The 23,883-nt window shown below is 37.4% G+C and overlaps 2 protein-coding genes across 12 annotated transcripts in view; both read right to left on the bottom strand.

Annotated features, from left to right (window-relative positions):
- Window positions 1-13,632, bottom strand: part of KIF14 (kinesin family member 14) — a 33,873-nt gene extending 20,241 nt beyond the window's left edge. For both annotated transcript variants that reach the window (XM_054211751.1, XM_054211752.1), the window contains exons 1-10: window positions 12,594-13,632; window positions 9,561-10,760; window positions 8,916-9,170; window positions 7,406-7,493; window positions 4,551-4,649; window positions 2,893-2,945; window positions 2,509-2,539; window positions 2,066-2,173; window positions 853-969; window positions 114-232 (exon numbers count right to left, since the gene is read on the bottom strand). In XM_054211751.1, coding sequence (XP_054067726.1) covers window positions 114-232; window positions 853-969; window positions 2,066-2,173; window positions 2,509-2,539; window positions 2,893-2,945; window positions 4,551-4,649; window positions 7,406-7,493; window positions 8,916-9,170; window positions 9,561-10,672 — 1,982 coding nt within the window. In that variant the 5' untranslated portion in view covers window positions 10,673-10,760; window positions 12,594-13,632. The remainder of the gene's footprint in view (window positions 1-113; window positions 233-852; window positions 970-2,065; window positions 2,174-2,508; window positions 2,540-2,892; window positions 2,946-4,550; window positions 4,650-7,405; window positions 7,494-8,915; window positions 9,171-9,560; window positions 10,761-12,593) is intronic.
- Window positions 13,633-13,749: 117 nt separating this feature from the next.
- DDX59 (DEAD-box helicase 59) overlaps window positions 13,750-23,883 on the bottom strand; it is a 28,983-nt gene continuing 18,849 nt past the window's right edge. For 6 of the 10 annotated variants that reach the window (XM_054211755.1, XM_054211758.1, XM_054211757.1 and 3 more), the window contains 7 exons: window positions 21,784-22,613; window positions 19,285-19,452; window positions 18,614-18,703; window positions 17,993-18,244; window positions 16,966-17,118; window positions 16,351-16,479; window positions 13,750-14,683 (listed from right to left, as the gene is read on the bottom strand). In XM_054211755.1, the coding sequence (XP_054067730.1) occupies window positions 14,420-14,683; window positions 16,351-16,479; window positions 16,966-17,118; window positions 17,993-18,244; window positions 18,614-18,703; window positions 19,285-19,452; window positions 21,784-22,602 (1,875 nt within the window). In that variant the 5' untranslated portion in view covers window positions 22,603-22,613 and the 3' untranslated portion in view covers window positions 13,750-14,419. The other 4 variants (XM_054211756.1, XM_054211753.1, XM_054211761.1 and 1 more) reach the window with 4 other exon arrangements.

Here is a 23,883-nt window from a genome sequence, read left to right on the forward strand (position 1 = left end):
TAGATCATTTGAGAGAGAGGGAGGGAGGGGAAGCAATGTCTCATGAATAGAAGAGGAATCCACAATCTGAGAAAGCCTTTATTTCTATATAAAAAATTCTGAAGTGTACATACCAAGTAAGGACAGATTCCCGGTAAGGAATGAAAGCTTTATTTCCATTTTGAGATTGTTTAGAGAGTGCAGAAATAACCTTTCCAAGGGTTAGCAGTGATTTATTGATACTCACACCCTCCTACACAAAGCGAAAATAAAAATAATTATAATACAGTTGTATTTTCTTATACAACATTTTTGACTGTACTGTTGATTTAATTGTGCTTATTTCAATGTATGGTACAGCTTTACCATATTAAATGTCACCACTGATTAAAAAAACAGATGCAAGAGTATCTTAGAAGATCTTAATTTGGAAAGAAGAGAAACCCTGGCTTTGAAAATAAGCAGTTTTAAGAACCAAACTTCTGAAGGCAGCTTGAAAGGAAGTCTCTTATTAGAAATTCTGTTTACTGAAATCCCCCAAAAAAAGGGCAAGCCCCAACTCCATGCAATTCATGATATGGAAAGTCATACAGACAGTTTTTCTCATTCCTTCTAAAGGATTATGGGGCATGCATAGCATGGGCAGTGCTGTCCTAAGCAAGACCTGACCTGCATATTGCACAGTCAAAAGAGCTTCTTAGGGCCATCCACCCTCACTAGCAAAATGCTGTGCAATACTTATAAGCATAAAGGCTACGTATCCTTTTATAATTATAGCTCCTGCCCAAGAGTCCTTGTAGGTGAGGATGCTTTGGAGTTTAGAGGTATTCTTTGGAGTCAGCCCTTTTCCACAGATTTCCAGTTTTGGTTTACCTTCAGCCTTTCTCCAGTGGTCTGAGCTGTTGAGCAGCATTCACTGCCAGCTAGATCAATTAGATTTATGTGACTGGTAAGCCTATGGTCACATTTTTCTTCATCTGCAAGTTCTACCTAGAAAAGAAGGAGATGTTTGCATTCAAACAAAAATAAAAAGCCCGAGGACAAGAAGTCTAACAAGCTGCACACTTTAAATACATAAAAAAATTGACACTTCCATTTACTTTTTGACAGGATACCTTCACATACATCCCTTGGAGAGGACTAAGTTCAGACTTTTAACCATAGTATCAATTGATTGCAGTTGAATAACTCTATAAGCATAAACTGCACAAACAACAGATTGGCAAACTATGGGTTTGGGTCTGAAGTTTGACTATTGCAGCTATCCAATACCCACAGAAACCAGTAAGCTGTTACTGACTGACCAATGAAGATCAGCTAAGTAGTCAGTGGAAAAGCCTCAGGACTAGTTCTGATAGAGAAATGAAATAATCTAGTGGTGAGAATAGCGAGGGGAAGAAGGAAGGAGATTAGGAAATTGGGACAAAAAAATTAAACCAACCAAAAAAACCCCAAACAAACAAGTTATTTGTGAATGGAGAAAATTGACAGTCTGTAGACTTCTGAGGAGCTCTACTTATTTCACTTGTTTTCAGGCCCATCTCACTAAGTCAGGTTTTGTCTCTTACACATCTGTAAATCAGATGAGGAGTTGTAGTACCTATATCCTGGAGACACCTGGGTGAAAGGTATCCTAAAGCAACAAAACATTTACTCAGTGAACTGTATTGAAACTGAGCAGAAACTCCATCTCCTACCATTGTCCCAGCTCATCACCTGCAGAACTCAGCACAGCTATCCACCTTGCATAGCCTAGCCTTCTTAGAAGCTAAGATGTATTGGAAACAATGTGAAATTAGGTCTGTCCTTAATTTGGATTCCAGTTACAAAACTCACACTCAGAAGCTTAGAACTACTCCTAGATCTGCCAGTCTAGATATATTTATATTGCTGCTATGAATATATGTAGCACAGACACATCAGAATCTACTCAAAGCGTGTAAAATAAAACAAGTTTCGATGTGCCAAGTTAAAATGACCTGTGCTTTATTAATCTTCAAGTATATTCTTACAACAGTTTTCTAGGCAGCACACAAAACAACTTTTTACTACCTGATTTGAACAGATAAAAAATACCTAGCAATACCTTGGTTTGCGTCATGACAAGGGTGAAGACAGAATGGGATCTAGAGCTCTTGTCATTCATTACTGTAGCAGCTGTTGCTCTCTGCTTATTTCCTAGTTCAAGCCAACTCTGTAAGAAATTAAAGTCAGGATTAAACCAAAAACTGAGGATTGAAATGTTTGCAAATAAAGTTCTTAACACAAATGATGACTCTATAAGGGAGTAATTAAAACTTAAGTTTAAGAGATAACCATGTGAAGAGAGTGACACTTGCCTTTATGCATCTACTTAGCTCCATTATATAGGACTAGGCTTCATTATCCTTTTAATCAGATGAAATATCATAGGCTACTGGGCAGTTTGTAAAGCATTTTCTTCCCATTCATGGAATTTAGCTTTCAGCAGTGAAGGAAGGAGCAAGTAGAAATATTTGTATTCCCTTTTGGTAACTAAGTAACTCTTACCTGGATATCAGAGTAAGAACTGACAACATTCCTAAGGTGGAGGAAAAAGAAAAGTTTGGGTTTAGACTGTTTTCTTTCTACAGTTTTCCCTGCTACCTGAGTTCTGACACATTTCCCCAGATACAGACACAATACAAATATACCATGACAGCTCCAGTCGTCTTGAGACTGACACACACTTATTTCACTAAAGCAATACACTAAAGGAAATACGTCAAGTCAAGCTAGACACGGGTACTCATTTTTGTAAAGCTACATGATACTAAGATCTTGCCTAATTTACTGGTGAGTACACAAGCTTTCCCAGAGCCTCAACATAATAATGAGCACCCTCTTTCAGAATTACACCATACATCTATTAAAGTGAGATCAATTAAGACTTACACTGTCAGGCCTTCCACATATGGTCCTAACACTGGATGTTCTCTTACACGAAGCTGGTAAGAATAATTTTAAAAGAAAAATTATTAGGAGTGCATTTTTTAGACCTACCATTCAGGAATATCTTAAAATTACGAGAAAGTCTACCTGCATCGCTAGTATGACGTTTATCATCAATGAAACTCAGCATGAATCATCTAGAACAATATTTTCAGGAAAATACCAACAACTAAATTTTTCCAGCCACCTGAGAAATCACAGCAGACTGCACCAGGCTATTGGTCACAGAGCTAGCTGCAAGAACACGTATCTTATACAAGATATTTACATAAGAAAAAAAATAATCTTTTCTGCTATATAAATCTACTAGGTTTTCAAGTTAAATAGCTTAGCTCAAAATCACTGACAAAACTCAGATGAAAGCACTCCTACTACAAACAAGACAGTATAGTCTTTACTTCCGTATAACTAGTCTACATAATTCAACAGCCAGTTCAATGTAGTATATCTTCTTTATCATAAACTAATACCCATAGTTTCCACACAAGTGGCCAGTATAGCGTTCATATGTCAAAGTACAGAAAGTATTTTTCTTCTTTTAATAAATCAAACATGATAAATTCCTCCCTATGTCTCCTACTTAACACAAATGTCTTTAATTTATGGTTCTACAAATTCTAACACACAAGCATTAAAAACTAGCTAAACTAGTTTAACTAGTGATCCTTAACTAGTTAATCAGGTCACCAATTAATTTTTTTTTTCTTTTCCCTCCTCCAGCTTCTTGGGAAACAACCAACCAACAGGAAAAAAAAAAAGGAACTTCCTGACAGCCCCATGGCTCTAAGCAGTAAATTATCCAGGGCAAACAGTCTGAAAGATACTCTCCATCTTGGTGCTAAGCTCTTATATGATAGTAGTTCTCTGTATCTGGGCAATGTAAATACACACAGGAAACAAAGTGGGGAAAAAATTTCCCTTTGCAAATATTAACAAGCATGTACTATAGTAGACTACGGACTGCAGTTAGACGCGTAGAATCAGTGGCAAACAGGCATGCCAGTAGATAAACAATACACAGGTATTTTCAGAAAGTGAATGGGCGGTTCAGTAGTGCTGAGAATTCAGGAGACTGATTGATCAAATACCATTAGGCAAATACTTTTTTTTCCGCCCCCCCTTCTCCCCACCCCCACCAAACACGATTGGAAGCCTCCTGACTTTGTCATGCTTCCATTTTAGAATTCCATTTAAATTACAAGATTATAACTGAAATTACATTGCACAGAAGAGTCTTAATATAATCTGGAGATTTAGATAAATAATATTTTAAGAGACTTTTTATAAAGGCTGATAAGATCACCTTCATTTTGCAGATAAGGAGAGATGTTAACAACAATTTTGAGAGATTCTACTGAATCGTTTTGTTTCAATTTCAGCAAGATTTTTTTCTTTTTTTGCTTAGCATTTCTGAGGTGCTAACCAATTTGCTTGAAGTCACACAGTGAGATTTCTTTTTTTACTGGAATCCCATTATTCACAACAATCTAAGGTACTTAGGTAACAAAACAATGATCACTTGTCATTTCTGCATTTTTGTTTACAGAATAAATGCCATTACTTTGAGATGATGCATAGACTTGTTTCTGTGAGCAACTTACTGGTTGTTTCTTCTGTCCACTTTCAGCTTTAAAGACAAGCAAATCATGAATTTTCTCATTGTATACTTCAAAAAAGCTCATTTCAAGATGATACAAAATCTGATAAAATTAACAATGAAAAAGTTATTAATAGAGTCCACAAAACATTTTCATCATTCTTTGTTTCAAAAATTAACCTAGATTACCAGATCCTGCTATTCAATGTTACAAGCATTTGTACTGAAGGGACTTTCCAAGAGAAATTATTTTCTAAACTAGGGATCTGCTATTGCCAAGAACACAATTTATTGGAATTCTATCCACAGCCATTCCCAGATGATAGCTATCAAGCTTAAGAAAAAAAATGTATATACATCCACCTCAGAAGTTTCAGTGTTGGGTTTTTAGTACATGAAAATATAGTTTTGTTTGCATCTGCAATAGTCTCGTTCCCTTATGGACTGAGCTTCTACAGCATGATACACGTAACAGAGAACGCATGGATTGATGTTGTCAACAACTTGACATGGAACGGAATGACCTAACAGAAAGGTAAACCTTGATTCTACCTACAGCAATTTTAAGAAGTACTGAACAACAACCTTCATGAAAACACATCTCCTTCCTCTGAAGGCATCCAGGTCTTTTTTCCTTTTTTTTAAATAAAATGGAATTTCCTTTAAAAGACAAGGAAAATTACAGCAAAAACCCTAAAACATTTAAGAAATACAAGGTTCAAGACAATTTGCAGCAGTAGAATCATTGTTCACAATGAATAAGCAAAGGAATAACAAACATATCTATCATCTCTGCATTTTTTAGAAGTTATAATCTCTAGCCAAACTCAGTAATAAATCACCTTCTAAGATCTCTCAGTGTCTATCAAATCTACTGCAGGATCAGAATATTACATGATCACTGGTATTAGGATTCAAAGCCAAGAATCTAAGCATAAAGCAGTAAAGAAATTTGGAGCAGTTAAAACTAGAAAAGTTCGCCTGCATAAGCTTAACTGAAAGTCAAGGTGTACTGACCTGCAAATCAGTCCTTACAGACATGGAGGACAAACATACAGAGAAAAAGAATATAAAAAGCAGTCTTTGTCACCAGCATATTTTGCATCAGATACTCCCTACCCAAGAAAAACTGTAAATATATGTTTCTAATCCTTTTCACAATTTTAAAAGACATTCAGAGTTTCTAACCACAAGTTATGATTTGTGTTAGTACTACAGAAAGCTTTAGGTACACAAGTCAAATCTCAGGCACTGTACTGTAGTCAAGCTGGTTCCTCAAAAGTGATTCTGTGCCAGAAATTCAGTCTTAGACAAGCCTTAACAACTGTCAGACAGGAAAATAAATATACATGAAGAATTCCCACAAACCCACCTCCCGCATACCTGCATTCTCAGTTCAGGTCTTTTCTTCTTAAGACATGAAATTAGTAGTTTAAAAAAAAAAATTTAAGAGTTTAAGTTAATTGTGTCTCAAGTTACAATTCTCTAAATTTACCATTACTACACCAATTAGTTGGGGCAGAAACAGAATGTAACCCTTCATTAGGGTGGTGGTAAATAGCTCCTTTTCAAACTGGCAACCTGTCACAAGTGGGGCACCACCAGCAGAGACAGTCATTATCCCAGTCTACTCAGTACTTGTCAGGCCACACCTGGAATACTGTGTTCAGTTTTGCTCCCTGCTATACAAAAAAGATGTGGACAGGCTGGAGAGGGTGCAAAGAAGGGTCACAGAGATGATCAGAGGCCTGGGAAGCCTACCATTTGAGGAAAGGCTGGGTTTGTTCAGCCTTGAGAAAAGAAGGCTTAGGGGAGACCTTATCACCATGTTCCAGTATTTAAAGGGTGGCTACAAAGAAGATAGAGACTCCCTTTTCACAAGTAGTCACACATGGAAAAGGCAAGGGGTAATGTGCACAAGTTAATCCGGGGGAGATTCTGATTGGACACAAGAGGAAAGTTTTTCACAGTGAGAACAATCAACCATTGGAATAATCTCCCCACAGAAGTGGTGAATTCCCCAGTATTGGGCACTTTTAAGATTCAGCTGGACAGGTGCTGAGCCATCTTGTCTAGACTGTGCTTTTGCTGCGAAAGATTGGACCAGATGATCCTTGAGGTCCCTTCCAACCTGGTATTCTATGATTAAAACACTCTGGAAAGGATTAACTACCTTGTTGTTTTTAAATCCCATATACCATAGGTGTAGGACAGGAAATAAAATCAAATTAACATTGTGATCAGATGAAGCATTCCCAACCCCTCTAAGAAGACCACTCTTTCATATAGTACAAAAAAAATCTAGTCTTAAAAAATAGAAGAAAACAAAACATTATTTACAAAGAAAACTTTAAAAAAAATCCAGGTGGGGGTAGTTGATTTGTTTTTTATTTCAGCAAGAATTCTGAGCTAGAATACTATTAAAATATTTCACTTTGGTATGTGAAAGTGTTTAAAGATAAATTCATATTTTTTTATTCTATTTTATGTCTCCACTGAAAGCATGGAACCCACTAGGAATTCTTTTTAGCTTTCCTTACATAAATCTTATCTTTGTAAGACATGCTGTATTGAGGAAAGAATCCTAGTCTAGTGACACATCAAGAATATCATGCTCATATTTCTTTTTTACATTATCATCATTACAGAAGCCAAACAACATTGATTTTTGACTATTTAGGGAACCCTGTTAATCAGAGCTACTATGAAAAATAAGATTTGAATTAGCAAAAGAATACAGACATTGATAAATGGATCAGCACTAAGGTATGAAATGAAAGAATGAAACAGGTATCAAAATAATGGAACGCATCAGATTCCTCATAATTCAACGTAAGGTCAACAGCATAAGCATACTACCTGGTGCTTGTCCATTTGTGCTATTCGAGTGAAAAGATCTTCACAAAGTCTTGGAATTATTCCTCGGTCTTCATCAAATCCCATCATCCTGTAGTTACAAAAACCTGCTAGTTCAGTTTTGTAACCCTCTATGGCTAGTTTTAATATTAATTGTATATCTCTAAAGTTGAAATGCCATTTGTTTCCAAATTACAGATGTAATAAGCAGCAGAAATAAACCTGATCCAAGCTGTTTCTTGTTTGAGCAGGGAGTTGGACAAGGTGATGTCCAGATGTTTAATTCATCCATTGAGAAGTGGGTTGAAAACCTAAGTCAAAACCCTACAGCAACTGAAGAGTAACTTGTACTATAAGCAGCAAATATATAGACATTTGATACCCTAACCTGCATGCATTTTATATTCTCTGCACCCTGCCAGCGCAGTAACCTAAGCCCTTCTCCAACTTTGGCATGTTTTTTTCCTGTCTAGTTCTGCCACTGCAGAACACCAGCGTACTGGACTAATTCAGCTACAGTCTAGAGACACACACAGCTGCACAACATAGTTGTCAGCAGAAGTTTGTTTTGTAGACCTGACAAGACAGTTATCGCTGATACGAATTTCAGCCTTGCTGAAAATACAAAGGGGTGAAGGCAAGTAATTATTTACCTGAAGGTGGAGGAAAAGAAAAAAATACTACAAATAGGATAACAATTGCAATATTGAGCATACCTTTCTTTTAGGCCAAGGTAAATACATGTTACAAGTAAAAATAGAGTTCCCACTTAAAAAGAAAATCCTACCTCTGTATAAGTTCTATATCTACAATAAAGTGAATAGAAACATTTCTGATTCTCAGCTACTTACTTAAAAGTCTGTAGTACTTCGTGAGAATTATAAAGCTTATAGAACTGATTTTAATAGATGCATGGTTAGAAACAAAACAGTTCACTAGGCATTCTATTGAAAAATATACACAAGGTACATAAAATTGGCTATAAACCCTCAAAACATTATTCGTCTGGGATTATTTTGGGTAAAGATTAGATTTCCAATATGCAGTGCCCAAACATCTGGATTTTTTTTTATTTATTAAGTTCTGAAACAGTCAGGACAATAATTAGGAAGGTCTCTTAAAGATCTCATCCAAAAAAGCGTAATATACTTTAGAACGTGTCACTTCACTCACAAAATAGCAGACAGCGGTGAACAACAGCACTGGAAGAGTCTGAGAAGCTCTCCGCATTAATAAATGTTTTTCTTCACTAAAATCTGTCGAAAAGGCTTTTATTTTCTTCACTAGATGTAGAAAGAGGTCAGTGTCAAGTACATAAAAATATTCTACAGCTAACTGTGTCTCAATTATTACAAATATTGCTTTAGTTATATGTTTAATTTGTTTTTAAATACACAAAAACCTTTTAACGCAATTCAATAGCTACAAAATCTTTTCCATATAATCTATTTTTCAACACTACATTGCATAAAAATCAGCTCCTACAGAATTTTAACAATTATTAGGAACTTACGTGTATGATTTTCCAGAACCAGTCTGTCCATAAGCAAAAAGACAAGTGTTATATCCCTCAAAAGCTCTTTCTAGGAGCGGCACTGCCAAAGTCTTATAAATCATTGCTTGGCTTGCAAAATTAGGATGACACTTGTCAAAAGACCAAAAAGCGAAGTCATAACTGAAACTGTAAACTTGGTTTGTGGCTGGTTTTCGTACAGCTGCCTCTGAACCACTCATGGAGATTACAGGGAGTGAGTTTTCATTTTTCTCTCTGAATGGAAGGGGGGGGAAAATAAAAAAATTTAAAAAACATAAGCTACATGCTTTAAGTTAGTCATTTCAATCAACAGCCTTAGGAAAAATAAAAAGTTCATCAATCATTCTTAAAAAAAAAAAAAAGTCCAATGAACATACAAAGTAGTCAAGCTCAAAATACTTCAGCTACTGAATATGTAAAGCAATAGCCCCAAATGCCTATAAAGTGAATTCAATCTCTTAATAAAATCTTTATCTTGATGTTGCATGAAATATTGGCTAATTTCAAAGTAGGTATTATATCCCTATTGGGTCAACGATTAAGCAATTTGAAAATTACAAAGCAGGAATCAACATACACTATAAAAGCTACTATTAACATCAGAAATAAGTCCAGGATACAAACCTGTTACTGAAAGGCCGTACACGCACAGCTACAATCACTTTGCTGTTTTCCACTTTGAAAACATCTTTGTCAGTGCTATTGCTCTCAGCTAGAGTTTCTGTGGTCTCTTTTGGTTTTGAACTTCTACTTACAGAAGGAGAGCTGGAGACGCTAGTTTTCTTTTGGGCTAGAATTTGAAGACGAGGTGTTTGTTTATTTGAAGCAAACAGGGACAGTTGATCCTGAGAAGTGCGGTTCTTTGGTGTAAGCTTAAACCCTTCTGTTGAACTTCTCATTGGTGTCCTTGGTCTTTCCAAACTATTATGGTTTATAATCAAGCGTTGCAACCTTTGCTTTCCAGCTTGTTTATTTATATCACCTTTCTCATTCAATTGTTTTCCTGATATCCTATTAATATATTTTGAGGTAACTAATTGTTCTGATTTAGGAACCTCATTTTGAAACTTTGTGTCAGCAGTGCTTGTCCTGTATTTTAAATGCGTGCAGGTATCACTTTCAGACAGACCATCAACAAACCCAAAGGAATCCTTGCTGTTCAGGTTATGCTGCAACTTCGTACTTGACTGACCCTCAGCTAACTTTAAGTTTTGTTTAACATCATGAGTATCACTATTATTAATATTTGGTGGAAGTGCAATCTTGTAATTTCTTTGTGCAGCAATGTCATTATTTATTCCAGGCATAGTATTCTCATTAATTTTACTCTTCTCTCCAGAGCCAGTCCTCACACACCTCTGCAGAGTAAGTTTTTTCTCTGATTGTGTATTTTCGATGCCCTGTGTTTTGTCTGTATGCAATTGTTCGCTAGTAGACACTGATTTTTTGCTTGCTCCAGTTCTCCTCTGGAGTGTTAATCTGCCTTCAGGTTTAAATACAGTTGATGTGTCAGTCAATTTTTTACAGGCTGAAATCACGTAGGTCCTATTTAGTTCCTCGGTCTTATTTTGAGAACACGAAAGTAGACTATCCTTTTTTTCTCCTGACATCTGTGATTTCAGTTGCTGCCCAGATGCTTTGCTCCTGGTAAAGGTATTCTGTGAAGAAGTCTTCTGCAAAGTGGTAGTACATTGTGCCTCAGAGGGACTTCTTGCAGGAAGTGCGTAAATAGGCATTTTGTCTTCCAGTAAGCTAACATTAGGGTTTTAATAAGTACAACACCTTTACTAAAAGATTATTTCCAGTTGCTTCTTCTTATGGAATCTGGGGAGAAAAAGCAAAAATTTTTTATGATGCTTGTGTCCAGTGGGAGTTATGTTTTGGTGCATGGGGAGCTCTTTGCATATACTTCCCAAAATATTAGTAACAATTAGTATCCCCTTCATCTCCAGCACTTAAAAAAAAAAAAAAAAGTCATTCTTCTGTATGTGAACAACTGCTTCTGACAATAGTAGCCTATTTGATTCCATTTATTGAGTTCTATTTTTTTTCAGAAAGTAAATCAAACGTCACAAAGAAACACCAGTTGGCAGAAAGAATGATCTAACTATTTAGCAACAAAGTTCACCATGGACATTTCTTCCAAATGATCTACCATGATCCCAAAGGAAAGGAAATCCAAGATTGTGCCTCCATTCACTGACAACTATTTATGCTCGTAGTGTTTCACGACTAACAGATTCCAATAGAACAACAAAATTATTAACGCTGAATAGGAAATCTGTGAACACAGAAAGCAGATGGGGTTTTTTTCAGGATTTTGATATATAAACCCCAGTATCAGAATAGGATAGTTAATAGAGATGACTAGTACAATACATTTGGACATTATTTTATTTCACTATAGTGCCTACATGCATAGCAAAACAAAAAGATACCTAGCGTAGGGGGCAGAAGAAGATCTGTAAAAATGCATTCCACATCCTTTTTACATGTAAATATTTAGAAAGCTATATAAATCCAATCTGTATAGAAAAGAATGCTTTCACTGTTGTATATGCATCATAGTTGTACAGGTTGTTGTACATTGTTGTTGTTACAGGTTCAACATCACTATCCACTATACAACAGCTGCAATTTATTTGTTATTATAAGTCAACAGGAAACCACCTGGCTTAGATCCTTCAAAAATTGCATATATCATTAACAAAAGAAGCAGATGGTCAGGGGAAAAAAAGGAAACCAAGACGAGAGCAAGTGATGTAGAAACAATAGAAACAACCATTCAACCATTGCTCCAATAGAAGTTTCTTTTAATGCTACACTTTTAAGTTATAGCTCTTGAAATACTCTCAGAATTTATGTCATCCACTTCTACACATGTCGTGACTACACAAAGTTTTCATCTCTCAAGAGCTGCAAGGCAAGTTTCAAGAATTTCAAACCACAGTATATTCATTACTCAATCCAGTTTGACACAGGAAGCTACTTATGTTACATGAGTTGTAAAATACACATTTTGTGATTCCATCTAACAGTCAGTAAATAAACATGGTTGTAAGCTGTGAAATGCTTCAGCATTTTCAGAAAACTCCATCTTTTCTGTTCAGCTTTAAAATAACTAGCACAAAAAGGGAAATTCTCCCCTCCTGGTGCTATAGCTGTGCCTTGCAAATATTCATAAAGCTTTTCTGTAGAAAAAAATTAATCTCCCCGCTGAAAGCCCCTTCATTCCAAAATAGGGTTCAAGATTTGTTAAAAGTACACTTGTTCATAATTATTAATTGACTACAAGTACTAATGAGAGACAAAACGCAAGTGTTCAAAGCCAGGTGAAAGCATAAGAGAAATGGGTATCTTTAGTATGCTTCAGCAAACCCACCCTCTTCAGGCAAGCCCTCATAAGACCCTCGCCACAGCCACGGACCTGTCGTACCACCGCCCCGCGAAGGCGCCCCTCAGCCCCGCTGAGGCGGCGAGGCGGCAGTGGCGGCTGAGCAGGCCTAAGAGGACTCCGCGGAGCAGCGCCTCGTCGTCCCGCCACCCAGCGCTGGCCCACCCAGCTCCGCGGCTCCCGAAACAACGGCCCGCCATCGCGCGGGGTGCTCCAGAGACACCCACCGCGGGCCGGGGAGGGAGCCCCGTCCCTCACCTCACCTCAGGGCAGCCCCTCCTCACACGCCGCTCAGGACACGGCTCGCGCCCTCTCCCTGCCCTGTTTGAATGCGCCGGGCCCGCGGGGATTGGCTCCCGCCAGCACTGCGTCAGAGGGGGGCGGGCCCCAGCGCCGCCGCCGCCGCCGCCCGGGCTGGGCAAGGCAGGGCGGGGAGCCCGTGGCCGCCGGGGACACCTCAAATGTCCGCCACAGCCCCGCTCGGCCGCCGGTCCGTTAACGGAGCCGCCGGGGAGCCGTTAACGGAGAACGCGGGGCTCGCCGGCTCGCCCGTCAGAAACAGCGAGATCGTCGGGAAGCGTGGGGATTACGGGATGAGGGAGACGAACGACGACCGCTTTGTGACACCTCCGCTAGAAATGACAGGTGGCAGGATATAGGATATAGGCGTCTTATAAAAGATCTGGCATTTATAAATACTGTACAACTGAGTTAATGGGAAAAAGCTTAAAAAGAAAATCCAGCAGAGGGAGACAAAAGACAAAGCACGGGGGAAGGGGAGTTAAAAACTTGAGGTTTTCCCCATGTGAGATTATGTTAAAGCAGTAGCAACAGTGCATGTAAAATAGTAGAAATCATAATAAATATCGTATTTCGGGTTATCAGAATTCATAGCAGGAGTTTGTCATCAATAACTATATAAATCTGTTAAAGAACACCTGGCACCAGTGCCACACTTATGTCATCCGTCTTGCAGCAGGTAAGACCTACTCTTCTTGGTTCTAGTTGGGGAAAGCTTTTAAAAATTAGTTTGCTACCAAACAACGTCTATCATATTGCTATCCTTTGGCCAAAGAGTAAACATAGGGTGCACAGGGGACATGTGACATGACCTGGGACATCTCCATCTGCCAAAAAGGGATCACGCATCGCAGCAGCGTGAAAGGTCTGATGAAACTGATTTCTCAAGCCTCAGACTAGGGAAAAAAAAAAGGGGTGAAGTTTTGATTATGACCTGTCTCAGACTTTGGATGGTAAATTGTACAACGCTACCCTAATATGGTTTTGGTCTCATTTCTGGAAAAAAATGAAAGAGCATCTGGTGTCAGAGCGTGGCAAATTATGCTTAAATCAGTAGTAAGTAAGTACATATGATCAGTTATACATTAACTATAATGTTTCATTAAATAAGAACACAAATTTCTTATTTATGTGGTTTATTCTGTTTATCCATAATGAAGTTATACTAATACTAGTATTTCCGCTACTGCAAAATGCTTGAGCAGGATTTTTAACTGGTTCACCGGCAATAAAGGAGAAACTAAACTTTCAGTACTGTTTACAAACAAAACTTGGTACGTGTTCACAAGAAACCCCCAGAGAACATAATGAGGATTCCTGGAAACATTTACATAAACTAACAGGAAGAGCTTGAGGCTTGTTTTCAGAGACTAATCTGTCACTAATTTTTATTTGGGGGGGGGGGGGGGGGCAGTAGGGGGGTGTCCTTTGCCTTAATATAGTGACATAAAAATTACTGGAAGAGTGTGTTTCACAAGAAGTCTGAAATGATTATTCAGAAATATTACAACAAAATAAAAAGTATCTTCTCCGTTTATGTTGCAAGCAAGGCCAAAGACTACTGGTTTTGAAAAAGGGTTACATAGAGTATTTTTACTAGGGACTACTGTAATTCAAACACAAAACAGGCTGTTTCAAAATAAAGAGGAGACAAAAATGAGACTCCTTAAAAAACTGAGTATATAAATAAACTTCTTTTAAAAAGGCAATATACAAGGCATCATAATTCTGTTTACTTTTAATCACACTTTCATTGTAATTACATAAGATAACTATAAATATATCTTTATTACCTCTGAGAATTATTTTTGTCATGTTTTCTAATAATGTCCATAATATTATCTCCTGTTACAAGGCTATTCTGTAATTGTTTAAGTCTCTGTTGTTCCCTTCTCTTTTGGTCATGAAGATATGGGGAGTTAAGCAGCTGTGGGGGAAGAATGGTGCCCGTTGGTTTTACTCTCTTCACAACATCCCAGAAGAGCTTCTTGCTGTTGTTATTGATAAAAGTAATTGCAGTTCCACTGTGACCCAACCTCCCCGCTCTTCCAACCTGAAAAAGCAAAAACTCATTTTAAGTTATTAATATGAAATGGAAATCCTTCAAATATCCTTGAAGTTTATTTTCTGTTATAAAACAGCAACTAATCTAAGTAACAAGAGCAAACCTCTTTATTTCATCCTCTAAGCACAAAGTTCTAATAACTTCCTGAATTCAGGATATGCAGATATGCAGCTTTAGTTTAAATGCATCTAAAATTACAACTGGCTTATGGGACATACCAGAAGTCCGGTATTGATACGCAGATACAGGATACAATCTGTGGGGAAAGGCTTATAGTAAATCTGGTCCAAACAAAATGTTTCAAAAAATGTTTGCTATAGCAATGCCACATACATGTATCTTGTATCAAGCACAACATGTACAAGCATGACTATAAAAAAAGCCTTTTACTTGCAAGTAACAAATTATTTCTCAGTATTATCCAAAGTGCTTGAACAAATCAGAAAAGAATCTACAAAGACCCTCTATTTAGGAAGAGATAGTATGTTAATAGTGATATAGTTTTGATGCGAGGAAAGACCATTTTTATTTATTTACTACTTGCCTGAAACTTTAGCAGAAAGATAACTAAAACTACAGAGGTGTACTGCAGTTAGTAACACAGAACGCTTCAGGAGTTCATGAGAATGGACGGCTTCCAGAGGTCCTTCCCATTGATTCAGAGCAGGGCTAACTTCAAAGTTATATCACTTCACTCAGGGCCTTGTCCTATGGAGTTTTGAGTGCCTCCAAGTGCAAAGGCCTCACCACTTCTCTGGGCAGCCTGTTCCACTGCCTGGCTACTCTCACTTTTAAAATTTGGGCCTGTTATCAGGCCAGAATTCACGCTGCAGCAAGTTGTGACCATTGGCTCTCGTCCTTTCGTTGTGCATCTCCCAGAAGAGTCTGGCTCTACCTCCTCTGTAACCTCCCATTACCAAATAGAAAACAGCAATTAAATCTCTACTCCGGACCAAACAAGCCCAGTTCCCTCTGCCTCTCTTCACTTGTCACGTGCACCAGCCCCCTGACTTTGGCTGGATTCTCTCCAGTTTGTTGGCTTTTCTTGCAATGATGATCTCAAAACTGGACGCAGCAGTAGAGTTCTCTTGATCTGCTAGGCAAACTAGGGTTGGAGGATGTGTACATATACATAAATACACACATATGTGCAACCTACACCCCATCTTTTTTTAAAGCAAGAAATCCTCAGGAAAAAAAAAAATAATCAGAGAGGATACTGGAGTAGGAAGAGGAATGAAAAGAAAGTTCATGATTGGTTTCCCGATTGTATGACACGCGTATCCCACACTGCAGATGAGCTGCAGCTGAAAGAGGGGTATTTGGCCCTTCTTCACACAGGTAGTAAAAACATGGTAAACTGCTTTCTATAGATACAATATGACACAAGACAGTACAAAACAGGAAGAATAATACTGCAAACATAATTGATATAAGAACGCTGTTCTACAATGATACAAGAACAGTGTTCTAGATTTTTAGTAATTCACGTAAGAGGCTTATGGAAGAGAAATTCAGCACCTTTCTTTCCTATGAAAACAATATTCTGAAAAGGAAAATAATCTTTCTATTTACATCTAAATTTAAATTTCCATAGGTGGATGTTACATTTCAGTATACTTTTCAAATAATGCTTTAGCAATTTATTTCTTTACCTGATGTACATATTCATCCATACTTGAAGGCATATCAAAATTTACTACCAGTTTGACATTGACAAGGTCAAGCCCTCGTCCAAGGACTCCAGTACTTACTATAACTTCATACTTCTCTTTAAGTAATCCCTGGCAAGGGAGGAATAAACAAAAATTAATTCTTTTTTCCTTATTTATATTTTGAACCTCTCCAAACATAGGCTAGGGTTAGTTATGCAGTATAAGAACACACCCAGTGGGATTGCAGAAGAAAGAATGGTCCCCTTGTATTCTTGATTTAAATAGGAATACAATTCACAGAGGTAATTAGAGAGAGCTGAAAACCACAACTTTAATTAAAAAAAAATCATCAATTAAAGTTAAACACATATTTAAATTCCCATTTCAAAGCAAATAATCTAGGAAATAGTCACCAGTATTTATCTGCATTTAAAATGGCATTATTATCTACAGTTTTCCTTGGTCCCACCTGTCTCTCCTCTTCCCCAGCAATACTTCAGGTTTTACTGCAGAGAAGCAGTAAATTATGACTTAACTCACTCAAATTAAGTCACCTTTAAAAAACCTGGCCATTTTAAATCTATCAAAACCCCCATAACTTTAGGTGGCACAAACCTGTAATATGTCTGTTCTTTCCACCTGAGACTTTTCAGAATGCATAGCTGTACATTGCAATCCTGTAATTTTATGAACAGCATCACTCAACAGATCTGCTCCCAGCTTACAGTCCACAAATACCAACACTGGAGGCTTGAAGAGTTTCTTATCCTGTAAAATTAAAGAGTTTATGTGAGAAGGTATTACAACAGTTTGCTGCTCATAATCACCAACTCTGATTCAATTTATTCTGCTTATTATCTCTTAAAATTAACCGCTTTTAGATGTATAAATGTTCTTAGGCTCGAGATAAGAATGAACAAGATACCAGCCATGAAACTATACGAATCTGTACATCATAAACATGTAACGATTTGTAGACTCAGAACCCAAGTTTATATCAATACATGCATTTTTTAGAAGTCAGAAGCTTTCTTTTATGTTTCTTTAAATATTACATAATAATTCTGCATTTCTTTAGGTTCTGAGGTTCAGTTAAAGATTCTTATTTACTTCTTGGATAACCTCAGCCAACACTCCAAAATTCCCCTGCAAAATACTCATAAAGATATATGTTATTATTCGTATTAAAAAAAATTGAAGAATTAAATTAGCTTTCTCACTGGTTGCTTTAATGACGTTTAAAATGACAAACCACTCCCAGGCCATAAAGCAGCAAAGAAAGTTTAAGATCACAGACCTGCTCCTTTACCACTCATAGATAACCAGTACAAATCTTTGGCATGCCATATTGCGAATCACAAAAAAAATATCAAAACTGTTATTTTTAACTTGGATCCCAGCACAGGAATATAGTTTGCTGCTGCACAGAAGGAGGTGTGAGCGATGGGGATGGAGTAATCCCAGAAATTGCCATTAAAGCTCCTACATGGCCGAACTACTGAACGAGTTAGTGCAGTTATATGCTTAACCTCACTCCACCTCTTCACTACATGCAGATTAGAATTAAAGATGACAACCTGACAGAGATGTGAGACATGAATAATTTTATAAATTGTTCTTATGAGAAAAATAGTACACTTACATTTAGTATTTCAAAGAGCTTTTTCTTTTTAGATGGCTCTTCTACCCACAAGATAATTTGGCGAACATTGGAACATGGCAGGTTCTTTTCTCCAATTGTTATTCTTACAAAATTGTGCAGAAGCTGATTTGCTAAGTGTTCAATGCCCACTGGAATCGTGGCTGACACCAGTATGGTTTGATGATCGTGAGAGATGTCTTCCAAAATATCCAATACTTGCTGCTGGAAACCCATTTTTAACATGGTATCCACCTAAGTGAAAAATATTGGATTTGTACCAGATTTTTCCATAAACAGCAGACTCCTGAATTTGAATTGACAGAACCACCATAATGTGTATGATTGGCAAGTAATCCAAATGCAGGAGTATTTTCAGTCACAGTAAAAGCTAAGTCAGAAAATTAAAAACAAATGGTTCACACTGGTCTATAAGTATTACCCTGTCAGGTATCTAAGTCTTTCATAGCCAATGGAACATGCATTGTTCAAACACATTTCAGATTGTGTTAAAAACTGAATTTTTCTCTTAAGAAATACATTTCATCTTTATAATGAACACTCTGTATGTTTAATCAGTTTGACTAGGCACCCACAATACAGCCCTAATAACTAAAAACTTACTTCATCCACCACTACAATTTTTATGCCACACAGTTGAACAGAACTTTGCTTTAAAATCTCAAGTAGTCTTCCAGGTGTTGCTATTATAACCTAACAAAAGAAAAACAAACAAACAAACAAACAAATAAATAAAAAAACCCCAGGAGTTAGAAATTCCATGAAAGGACAGATGACTGTCCTAGAAAAACCGTAAAGTTACAGCACATGGGTGAGAAAGGCACTAATTAGTGAAATTACTTACGTTCAAATAAGGCTTAAAACTTGAACAGGTAACTTAATAAATTATGAAGCTTCAAAAGGAAATGTACCTTTTAGAACTCTAATGGAAGTGTCTAAATACAAGCAATGTAATCTGCATTAAAAACAAATTTTGATGTAAATTACAACTCCTTGTCTAATAACATGGCATATTTCAGTCTTTGAAACCAGCAATATCATGCACGAAACTTTTTATAAACCAAAACAAGCTATTATATGCTTAATCAGACATCAAAATGTAAAAAAAAAAAAAGTACTACTGTAACATTTTCAAGAGCTAACATTTTACTAGTTCAGACTTAGGAAAAACAAATCTTTGTGTGTCTATGCATGTCGACAGTTGCATTTTTCTTTTCTGTGAATGTCATGAGAACATAGCTCTCCACAGGATCTTTCCACGGTATAGTCCTTACCTTAACACTTTGCTTGAGACGGTGAAGCTGTGGTGGCAGTGGTAAACCTCCTACCAGGAGAACTGTTCTCATGTTTGGTAAACCAGCCATCAGTTCCTTAGCTTGTCTCTCTATCTGAATTGCCAACTCCCTTGTTGGTGCCAAAATAAGGGCAGATGGAGTTTCTGTCTAGAAAGAGGGGAAGAAATCTGTTGAACATGGAATTGCTTTAATATTTAGATTAAAAGCTTTCTATCTAAGAGAGAAAGCTTTTTGGGAGACTCAATCTCCCAATACTAAACTATAAAGTACATAGTGCAGCTACTGTGGATACAATTAGACTGCTAATATCCTTTCTATCTGAAGACAGAAAGGGATTATACCTTTAACAATGCAAGCCAAAGAAGTCTATGCCTCAATTACTCAACTTTTGAAAACAAAAAAATTAATGCATGTGTAAGTGCAAAGTTAGAATAGCCTCGTGACTACAAAAAAAGGCCCAGAAAGCTAGTAGTCATTTGTAAAGATTGGGTTTTTTTCTATTTTAGTTATTGCACTGCATCGGTAACATAAATTCAGAATAAATTCCACATCAACTCAAAACACAGGATGCTAGTTGAATCTAGAGATCATACAAAAATTTTTTTGAAGTCTTGATATTACAGGAACAGAGTATTTTCAAATAAAGTCTTGGCACACCACTAAGTAAAAACATTAAGTATTAGCCAAAGAAGATAAGCAGTGATAGGAATTTTACACAGCAAAAACATATGTCTCTGAAATTTAAAAACAAAATCAATAACCCCTCTGACCCACTATTAGTCAGCCAGGTAGAGACGAATCATTAAAGTGGTACAGTCTTAAATTTTTTTTCCTGTTCCTTTTATGTAAGGATCTTCAACCAAGTCACCCCACTGATACTTCTGAAACCCAGAAAACATAAAATTACAAGTAGTAATTCCTCTCAGATTAACATAGATTCCTAATTCCAGTTAACACTTACTAACAAAGTAAAAAGAACATAAAGTAAAACAGGGAGAAGGGGGGGCGGGGAAGGCAGAATAATGGTCTAGCTCCAAGATGCATTATTAATTATTAATACTGATCACCTCTTCAGCAAATAAACAAAGCCTTCTCATATGCTGATACTACAATCATGAATTCACTTAACAGTTTTCTGGATGGTATTTGTTTATTTCTGGTCTTCACTGGAATATTTACAAGTGACCAACAGCAGAAGGTTGTTCCTTTCCCACTACATCATCAAAGGAACTACATCATTAAATACTTGTGCCAAGAAGAGCTTTTTGAGTTGTTTTCAACTGGGCAAGAGTGTTTAACCGAACAACTTAATCACCACAAAAAAAGTTATCTATGTAGATGTGGAGAAGCCAGGAACTGTCAAATATCTCACACACAGATTACCCTTATGCTCTTAACACCTCATCTCTCTTTTACATTAAAAATTAAAGTTATTTTAAATAACAAAATAAAATTCTTTCTTGACATAATACATTAACTTGTAAAGTACCCTGAAGATGAAGAATTAGAAAGATCATGTAGCGAAATTATGTATTATTCATTGAGGTTCCAATTATGTGCATGTTATTATAAGCATATAATTGTCTTGCAGACTTTAACGATAATCAGAGAGAGAAGATACTGGAGTGTAACACTCCTGTTCTTAAATGCTCCAATATAATGCTTCCATTCTTAAAACTAATGCTACAGTACTTCAGAGATTAAAAGAGTTACTTAAATAATCTTTAAATTATTAATTTTTAAAAAATTTTATACGTGTGTGGATATACATATAAAGGCATCTAAACAGTCCAAAATGTCAACTAGAGTCAGGTCCAGAATTTTGACATATATTCTTATACATCTCTGTTTGAATAAAGCCACTAAAGCAAAAAAGCAATACTGAACCACACACAAGGTTCTCATGTACTTCTCATCATACATTCATGTCCTTCACAAAACAAAAGTTTTATTAATTGCTTTTTCCCAAAGTATCAAAGGGGAGACAGTACAACTACAGGATTTCAGAAATTATATAACCCCAAATTCCTGTAGTTACTTGATGGTCAGCTGAACATATTCCAACAGAAATTATGCTGTGAAATTGTGTAAATGACAAAAAATCTCTTTCAGCCATCTCATATATCAAGATATAGGAACAACTACTTGCAAAGTGCCTGGAATTATTTTCACTTTCTATTTTAAGTCGTTTAGAAAGTTTACCACAGAATTTAGCTACCTTTCTTAACAAGGAGAAACTGTATACTAGGTAATATTTACAGAGTTGCTTTATCACCTGACCAAAAGTGAAAAAACATTCAGTCATCAAAAACAATCAACACCCTCCCTCCTCCAAGAACCAACGCTCCATCAATCAAAAGTAAAATAAATCACTGAATGTCAGTAAAAAAAACACTGCAATTACATTCTCAGTTACATTGAAAATCCAAGAGACAAAGTTGCAAACCACATTTCTCAAAACACACAAAGTTTCATTACCTCTTTCAAAACCTTCATAATAACAGGCAGTAGGAAGGCTGCTGTTTTTCCAGAGCCTGTGTCTGCGCTAGCCAAAATATCCCTCCCTAATAGTCCAACAGGGATCATTTGCATTTGGATGGGAGTTGGGACTTCATAGCCAGAATTCTTTAAATTATGGTTTAAAGTTTCAGGAAAACCACAGTGTTCAAACTCTACAATAGGTCTTGGAACTTGCTGGCCCTGGACAGCAATACCTAGCTGCAGTTTAAGGTTCTCAACCTGCTCATCTTGCAAACCTAAAATAAAGGAATGATCTTGGTAGAAATAAGGTGTATTAAGCAGGTGAGTTTCTGCTTGAGATTCTGCTTTTGTAAGTTGATCAGATTTTAGCTTTATTTCCTTTTCTTGAGATTGTAGAAGGTGTTTGGCTTTACATTCCAAGCTACAAACATCTTCATCTGTTTTATCGCAGATATACTCTCCGTAGCGACCACACACAACACATACAGGTTCTCCAGGTTCTGGCCAACGCTGCAATTTGCTGAAGGATTTTATGGGTTCTTCCGAAGAGCTATCCTCATCAGTATTTTTGTTGTCCTTTCCCAAAGTTGTATTAGCAACACCAAGCTCTCCAGCTACAGGTTCTGTGTGTTCTTGTTGAACTTCATTCAAATTGCATCCTGAAGCAGAGGTTTCTGTTCTAACCGACTTACAGTCTTGGAACTTGGTGGTCTCCTCTAGCAAAGATCCTCCAGAAGATAATTTATTTTTCTTAGCTGTACAACTTTTGTCGTCATCAGCAGTCCTCTTGACTTTAACAGATCTTGGTAAAAACATGCTTCAGTACACTAGAAAAAAAATTATTACAGTTGTTAGAAACTACTACTGTTGAGAAAAGTACACTTTACTATTTGCCACAAAAACCCAAAAAATCTAGGAAATATATTTGCGAACCTAGAAACCAACTTTCAATCCCTGAAAAGATCTAGAAACTGCCTTGTTTAAAAGTGATCTTGGTCTTCATGTTGATGCAATGTAAAGCAATACTTGAACAATAGAGAGAATCACCTACAGTTAGTTTTCAATATTAGACATTTGCAGTTGCACAAAAACTTTGATTTTCACTATCTGTTGGGAAATCTATCCATTTTGAGAGTCGGTGATATAGAAACAAAATATGCATTCTTCTGAACTAAAAAAAAACCCCAACCAAACAAAATCATCAATTTTGTAAAGGATGTGAAATTTCGTACAGGACCCACCCAAGACCGTTACTTTTGCTGTCCTTTTCTAAGTCCACTCAAATATAAGAAGGCTGTAAGCTTTGTAGATCTGTTTAAGAGTCCATCTCTGTTTGTTCAGGGTGTCAGAGGAAGAGCAAAGACTTACGCGATCAATTTTCCAAGTCTCTGCTGTAATACAAGGACGCCGAATTAAGTGTCCATAAGTAACTGTAACTTCTATAATCTGAAATTTTCAGTTGACTCTGAAAGCATCAGATGTTCTCACCAATCGTTTGCTATGGTACAATCGGTAAACAAAGCGCACAGAATACCGTAATTTTATTCCGAATTAGTCGGACTGCGCATACCAGTCTCTGTCAACTTCTTTTTGCATCAGCTTTCTAAAAATACACCACGCTACCTCTGCTTTCACAGACAACTTTTGTTTGATTGATTATTTTTCTGCGTAACTCAAAGCAATTCGGAGCGGTTCTGCAGCACCGGCAGGAGTGTCCCCGGCGAGGTGAGGTGAGGTGAGGTGAGGTGAGGAGAGCTCTGCTGCGGAGACCCGCCGTGCCTGGGTGGCGGCTGCTCCCCTCGCTCTTGGATGAGGCGCCAGATCCCAACACTTCATTTTTCGCACCTAATGAGGCCTTCCCACAACAAACCTCTTCACAAACTCGGTCGCCTTTCAGGTGAGGGGGGCAAACTGCGCTCACGAAGCGTGCCAGGCTGGCTAAAAAGACGATCCCTCCCCAACGGGCTCCTCGGGGCGGTCCCGTCCCGCTGCCAGCGGACGCCCCGCTGGGAAGCGACCCCGCCCGCGGGAGGCCAAGACGGCGCGGAGCCCTTTCTACCCGCCCGCACCCCAGCCCCGCTGCTGCGAGGCGGAGCC

This window comes from Rissa tridactyla, chromosome 8 (assembly GCF_028500815.1).
Source record: "Rissa tridactyla isolate bRisTri1 chromosome 8, bRisTri1.patW.cur.20221130, whole genome shotgun sequence".
NCBI classification, from domain to species: Eukaryota; Metazoa; Chordata; class Aves; order Charadriiformes; family Laridae; genus Rissa; species Rissa tridactyla.